The sequence below is a fragment of the Fragaria vesca genome, linkage group LG2, assembly GCF_000184155.1.
Source record: "Fragaria vesca subsp. vesca linkage group LG2, FraVesHawaii_1.0, whole genome shotgun sequence".
NCBI lineage: Eukaryota > Viridiplantae > Streptophyta > Magnoliopsida > Rosales > Rosaceae > Fragaria > Fragaria vesca.
In genome coordinates, this window is record NC_020492.1 from 20,882,645 (window position 1) to 20,890,542 (window position 7,898).

Below are 7,898 nucleotides of genomic sequence, written 5' to 3' on the forward strand. Positions count from 1 at the left end.
TAACTTACAGGAATATATTTTAAGTTATTATAATATCTCTCTCTGGAAATTAAATAAAAAAATTTATTTTTTTTTTTTTACAAAAAAACTAAACCTAAGCGACGAAAGATGCTTATTTGTCGCTTAAGAGTAACTTTTAGCGCCTAATTTTTACTCTTAAGCGACAAAATAAGCATCTTTCGTCGCTTAAGAGTAAAAATTAGGCGCTAAAAGTTGACAGGCCAAAACGTCTTTTGTCACATAAGGCTATAGCGACGGAAAAAGTTCGTCGCATTAAATGGAGCGACAAAAAATCTCGTCGCTAAACCAAACAGGTTCGTCGCTTAACCATAAAACGACAAGAGAACATACGTCGCTGACCAACTTAAGCGACAAATATTTGTGGTCGCCTCAGTTAATTATTCGTCGCATTAGATATAGCGACAAAAAAAGGATCGTCGCTAAACTGACAATTTTCGTCGCTTAAACGTAAAACGACAGAAAAAACAGACGTCGCTGAACATCTTAAGCGACAAAATTATTTCGTCGCTTAAGTTAATTATTAGTCGCTTAAGTTAATTATTAGTCGCTTAGGTGTGGGGCGACAAAAATAATCCCGTCGCTTGGTTCGTTTCTTAAGCGACGGATTATATGTTTTTGTCGCTTAAGTACCTATGAGACGTGTCATATGCGACGAATCTTAAGCGACGCCAGTTTCGTCGCTTAAATTGTTAAGCGACAAAAATTAACACTTAAGCGACTATTTATTCCCGTCGCTTAAGTCTTTATTTCTACTAATGTCTAAACATGAAGATTCCATACTAAACATTTTAACCAACTTTACCACAGCATATTACACCGTTTAGTATAGACTATAAACAACATAGAGCACTGATGTTCGGGATATATAATTACAATATTTAATATAAAATTTTAGAATATGATAAAGTAGTTGAAATTTCATATATAAAGGACCGTCTTTCGGGAATGATAAGTACCAAAATAGTTTATAAAGTCCAACGTTATTAACTTAGACGATTCCATTGCCAACCCAGAAATAAGCTGGGTTCAGTTATAAAATAAAATTTGTTGAGTATTGAATCTGTGACGGACTGACGGTGGTGCTCGGTGGGTTTTGTACAGACTAGAGAAGTTTTTGCTGTGGCGTTTCAAGTCAATAATATTCAAAATGAATGATTGACTACCGCCAATAATTTATGCAGAAGCCACTGTTCACTTGACACGTCTTTAAATCATTGTTTGTTCTAGGTGGCCTGTGCAATTGGCAAGCAAGCTCCTCTCCAAAAAATAAAATAAATATCAAACATGAACTCAATTTATAATATACAGAAAACCTGGAATCAGTATAACAAATATAGTGCCAAAATGAGCTTATCAAGCAACTTGAACCGAACGGCGTTAAAAGCTATGGCCGTTTTTGCCATCTCTGGTTTGCCATCCACCACCGACTTCGGTGGGTCTGTGGTCCTCTTCGTTTTTTAATAGCTCTCAAAGTGGGCAACAAAACCATCATTCAGTTCGTTTGGTTGATAAATCAATCTAAATTTTGATGTAGAAGGCAAAAAAAAAATGATATACATTTCGTCGTAATAGCATCACAAATTAACCGTATGAATATAATCGCGGCAAGTAACCTAGCTAGTAGTTAAGTGTACTTCTTAAACTAGGTTCAAACATCAAGTTGTCAAAGTGATCAAAAACTGTGTGTATATTGTATAATCAGAGCACTTCACATGCGTCGATAGATTAACTTGTTGACCTAAAAAATATTAATATTATCATAAAAAATAAAAATAAAAAGTCTAAAATAAGAGCATCTCTAGCAGTATTATTAAATCAATTTTTTTTTGAAATTTGTCAACTTTTTGAATGAATAGGAGCTCCAACAGTCTACCTAACTGGTTGCTAAATTTAAGAATTGCTAAACAAAATTAATAAATTTGTCAATTGAGCCATGAATTGCTAAAGAAATACTTATATTTTTCCTTCTTTTTTTCTCCATATGTCAGTTTATAATTTGTTAAAAATATTACTTAAGTTACATTTAACAATAACTGCTGGAACCAAATTCTTATAATAATTATTAAATCTCATCATTATTATTAAATTTAACAATAATTTTAGTTACATTGCTGCTGGAGATGTTCTTATGTCGTAAAACATTGAGGGGATGGATTTGGTGTATCGTGGCAAAGAGGGCGGACGAATTATCCAAAGCTAAGAGTGGTAGAGATTGCGTGCAGTAGGAGTAAACATCCACCTATCCACGTCGGCGGTCTCACATGCCCACAAAACCGCTACGTATGTGGGTCCTCTGCCGATCGGAGATTATATTAACCTCCAAACCGCCTCTTCACATTACTCTCTAACACAAAAACTGCAAAGAAGACATAGCAGCAGTGCCTATTAGGGAAAGAGAAAGAGATATGAGATAGAATAGAACGAAGAAGAAGAAGAGGCTTAGGGTAAAAGGTGGGAGCAGATGATGGAATATGTCGGTCATTTTTGGCTTTATCTTCACCCTACATCAACGTGGCGGCCGTGCCCATACGACACACTAGCAGCCAAGTACGAAAACTAAATCCCCTCCCCCTTCCCCCCTTCTCTCTGTCTCTCTCTCTCTCATATTAATATATATAATCTTCCTTCATTCATTTGAGTTTTGTTTTTGTATTGGTTTCCAAAGCTAGAAGCATATACAAGAGAGAAAAGCTGAGGGAATCAATCCCATATTGGACAAGCTCTGTTTGAGGGGGTTTCGTTTTCTTGGGATGGAAGGAGAGTACAGTTGTTCGTCGTCGTCTTCTTCATCGACGACGACGAGCTTAGAGAAGCGCAAGAAGAGACAACACGAGCACGATGATCATAATAACCAGGAAAAGCCCTACAGAGGAATAAGGATGAGGAAGTGGGGCAAGTGGGTGGCCGAGATTAGAGAGCCTAACAAGCGCACCAGGATTTGGCTTGGTTCCTACACAACTCCTGTCGCCGCCGCCAGAGCCTACGACACCGCCGTTTTCTACCTCCGAGGACCTTCCGCGAGGCTCAACTTCCCGGAGTTGGTTTTCCAAGAAGGCCAGCTGCACGACATGTCGTCCGCCTCCATACGCAAGAAGGCCACCGAGGTTGGCACCAAAGTCGATGCTCTCCAAACCGCTCTCCGGTCGCCGTCGTCGCAGTCGAAAGTCGGTTCTCAGGTTAAGCCTGATTTGAACGAGTACCCGGACCCGGAAAACTCCGATGACAACTGATGAAACAGTTCCTAGGCACGATGATGATGAGACTGATCACCAAACTGTCTATAATATTATTCTCTTTTCGTCGTTCGTTTCTTAATTATTGGTTTCTTCTTCTATATATTTCTATATATCTCAGTTGATCGATGATGAATATGTAGCTACCCTACTTGTGCAATAAGTGAGAGACAGATAGATATACATAGAGGGTGATATTATCAAAAGCTAGGGTTGATTCTGTTTTGGATTGGTGTAGGTTTTTCGATCATCATGAAACTGTAACAGCTTGAAGAGCTAGCCATAGTTAGTTATTGGATCATGAATGAGTTCATTCCGATTAATCTTTTTAGTATTGCTTTGTATGGTTTTGGTGGATGGATCATTCTTTCTCTGCTGTTGGTATCGGTTCTGGACCCGAGTTTGAGCAAAAGAACAAAAGGGGAAAGGAACAGCGGTGGCCTACCTCACGGTATTGGTTGCAGATCATTTCAATTTGGTTTTGATGAGTAAGTTAGCCAAACAAGAGCAAGTAGATAAGGAGATAAGGGAGGAAGGTAGAGGCAAGCAAAGAAGCGGGAACAACGATGACGTGCTGCTTGTGGTGCGAAGTATGAGGTTGCTAGGAATCGAAGAAGATGGTCCTCAATCAGAGAGGTTATGTCACTCTCACCATTTTACATAGTTTCATGATAGGACTCATAGTATTGGCCGGTAGTGAAAGCTTGGTCATGGACGGTGGAGGCTTTTCTTTAATATATTTTCCATTTTAATTAGTGCTTAATTACTATTATAGTTTCTGTGTTATGTATGAACACTATGAGGAATATGAGAGAGCTTAAGGCTTGGCCTGTGATCTGTCTGGGGACCAAAACTGAGCTTTTATTTTGTATAAGGATGTTGATCGATTCCTTTTCGTTCTTTCTCTTCTGTCTTTGTAAGCCAAAATCTGCGGCTGCCTGGCTGCCCAACTGTCTTGTAGTAATCACATTTTTGACTTTCGTATTTCTTATATAAATCTACGGTCTTCATGGATCTTGCAGGCCCTTATCGTATCGTAGTTCTGTTTAAATAATTGCAGCTCTTATGAATCTGCTTAGATTTTTCCCCCCACTATAGAAAATTATAGAATTTTACATTAGTACGTATTATGACTTTCATTTTCTGTTCTTTCTCAAGTTGTGTTTGATTCAAAGCACCAAGTTTACGAAGCAATTAACATATGCTTAAATTGGTATATATCTGAGTAATTATATAATGACGGTGGCATTTCTCAGTCAAAAGGTTTGACAGAGAAAATAGTATCCTAGCCAAGTCATCCCATGATTGAGTGGTGTTTATCCTAGTTAAACTGGAAACGCCATCTTCTTCTGCAAACCTGTAGTCTCTATTGGTACTAATTGGTTAGTTATAAAACTTTATCTTTCTTCTTTCAACCGGTATGTCTCGACACATGACTTGACTTCGTGGGAAAGTGGCATTTCGGTGGCGTAAACATATAGCAGATTCTCTTTACAGATAACACATTCAGCTTTTGATTCACAAAACCACATTTTCTAAATAAAAAGCTGATCCATCTTGCTTTACAATCAAAACACAGCATTGTATAGAGGGAATCGGAACAGAATCAAGAAGATGATGTTCTTTTCTCAACAACTACCGGGCAGATGATGCTCCATTTCTTTTATTCAGAAACATTGGAGGAAATCACTTTGGAATTTCTGCTGTCAAACATGACAAAAAATTCTATGCAACCGGAGCGCCAGGGTGTTACTAGCTTACTCTAACCAGGTTGTCACCTTCATACACAGAAGTAAAAGACTACAAATACCTAAACCTCGCTCCCCTATTAATCGAATCCAAAAGATATGAAAGATCTTTTGTAGAGATTGTACTTCAGCTCTATATGTAACATGCAAAAGCAGTAGTAGTGCTTCGCCACAAACAAAAGCTAAGAACTAAGACCTACAGATGCATTTAAATGCTATGGTCCCAACAGACTCCTCCAAATTAAGTCTATACTTGAACAATGCTCACAATAATTAACACTTTGAGCACTAAATTAAGCATCCTTATCACTTTGAGCACTAAATTAACACTTTGAGCACTAAATTAAGCATCCTTATCTCGAACTAATCGTACGTGTTTAAGTGCTGCCAGATCTTGGAGGCCGGAGTTAGGTTCTATCTTCCTTTTCTTGTCTCCTTTTTAAGGGTAAAGGTTCATGTTGCCCCAGACTATATAAGTATACTTCATAATCTTTTTTATTTTCTTAATAAATCAGAGGACAGGTGAGCGTTTTCGCTGCCTAATATTCCTGTACTGAACCAAAAAGAATAAAATGCTACCTGCAGTTTAACCGCTGTACAAAAATTAAGACAAAAATATAGACAGGAGACTAGTCACAAGGAAAAATGAGAAAAAGATATGCAACCTGCAATTAAGAAATTGTTTGTAATCCAAGATACATAGATGTTGAAGTGCCAGTCAGATTATTAGTATAGAATTATAGAAAGCCTCTTCGCAAATACAAGGGGGCATCATATATAGCCAGCAAGCATTGACTCTTTTCTTGTATAATGAAATGTCACACACACACAGAAACTGATTTACAGCAATAATGGATGCTATTGTGATAGCAACGTATATAATAGGAACTCCATTAGCATATAATCATAAAGATCTAAACAACAGAAAATGACTAAGATAGTGATAGATACTATATGCCAAAGCATGAATACAAGACTTGAAGAATCAGCATAAGTCTATTTGTCAATTTATCAACTTCTCCTTCACATTCAAGGCAATCAAGATGCAAAGGGACAAACTAAACAAGGACACATGCATCTTCAATGAGGCCGGTTTTGTTTTGTGATTTAACAGAATTGACAGTGGTGCTGTGCTCAGTAAGATCTAAAAAACTTTTCTTCCGGTAAGATGATCGCGAGAGTTCATCATTCTGACGATACATCAATTATTATTATTATTTTTATTACTTTGTTACATAAAATAAACTGAAACACATCATTTGATGATTTTGATCATCATGTCATGACTGTTCGTAGAAGAAATCAGTTCAGCAAAAGCTGGTTAATTAGGGGAAAGAACCTGTGTTAGGGCTCTAAGTCAATCATTGGTTTAGGAATCAATAATAGAACAAATTAAGCTTACCCGTCAGTCTAAGTTAATATGCCAGGGCTCTGACACATAAGCAAATTCAGAAACAAGGATATCATATACATCTGCAGAACTGCAGAAGCTTACTACCAGGCACAGATCAGCAGGATCAGAATTATTTAGTTTCCTTTTTCCAGGATGAAGCATACAGAAGAATTGTTTGTTAACCATGCGATAGGTATGTTAGTATTAGTATTATACCACAAGGGCACTATTGTCTTTCTACATCTTAGCCCTATCTAGTCCTATATATATATATGCTTGTTGTAATCTCATATTTTCACTCAATTAATATAGACACAATGTTGCCACTAATTTATATGGGTGAGGATAGTGGAAAGTGGGAAGTGAATCAAAGAATATATATTAGGACAAAAAAGACAGATCAGCACCAAAGGTTGAAGCTTGTTTTATCTGTACTGTCATCCCTAGCTGACAAACATTTTGAATTTACAAACAACTGTGTTGGCCTAGCTAAATGTTCCTGATCCAATTCTTTCTATAGTTAAAGCTAACTCAAACCCTAAAACCTAATTAAGGTACTTACCCAGGTAGGTTTATCGATCATCATCATGTGCTTATTGTGTCATCTCACCATGGCCGGCCTTGAGGCAAGATCAACTAGGCTGGTGTCTAGGGCCTCGCACAATTATAGGGGCTTCTAGATTTGAAACTTTCATAAGCATATTTATTAAAATTCATTAATTGGTTTGCTTTTTAGCTGTTTTTTACTATAAATAAAAAATATACATTAATTATCAGAATTTATCTCCAACTGTATGTATTTCTTTCCATTTTTATGAGTTTAATTTGACATTCAATTAACTTGTTAACATAAAAATGATTAACTTATTTTCATTATAAATGTTTGGCTCTTGAATTTCAATTAATTAGTTAATAAAACTTTTCATAAAAATTAATTTTTGACTTTTACATCTAGAGTCTCGACTAAGATAGGGCCAGCCCTGCATCTCGAGAAATTTTAAATACACACCCCTAATATCTTAATACACACCCCTTACTTAATACACCACCTATTTAGTTTTTCATTTTAGTATTATACTTAATACACATCCCAAACTACCTAAAATGCCATTAATTTATGAAATATTCTATTATTTAATATAATCAATATATATACTATTTGGTACCACTTTTTACATATTATTTCATCTAATTTTTGCTAGAAATTTTTGGTTATCATTGTTCAATTTATAATCAAATGATTATTGTTATATCTGAACTCTAAATCACCAATACAAGTTTTCAAGATTCACAAGCTACTCTAAATCACCAATACAAGTTTTCAAAATTCACAAGCTAGTAGAACTGCAGAAGTACAGTAGCTATTAAACATAGATAGCTAGTTATTCGATAAAACATGTCATGATAAAGATGCAGTACATGACAATATGATCTGTAAGATCAAACTATAGCTGATATAGATAAAAAAAAAGAAAAAAAAGAAAAAGAAAAAAGACAACCCAA

The 7,898-nt window shown here is 36.1% G+C and overlaps 1 protein-coding gene across 1 annotated transcript; it reads left to right on the forward strand.

Annotated features, from left to right (window-relative positions):
* Nucleotides 1-2,357: 2,357 nt before the first annotated feature.
* LOC101298190 (ethylene-responsive transcription factor RAP2-1-like) lies at nt 2,358-4,229 on the forward strand. The gene is made up of 2 exons (XM_004291037.1): nt 2,358-2,568; nt 2,687-4,229. The coding sequence occupies exon 2, from the start codon at nt 2,772-2,774 to the stop codon at nt 3,249-3,251; it is 480 nt and encodes a 159-aa protein (XP_004291085.1). The 5' UTR covers nt 2,358-2,568; nt 2,687-2,771; the 3' UTR covers nt 3,252-4,229.
* The last annotated feature ends 3,669 nt before the right edge of the window (nt 4,230-7,898 follow it).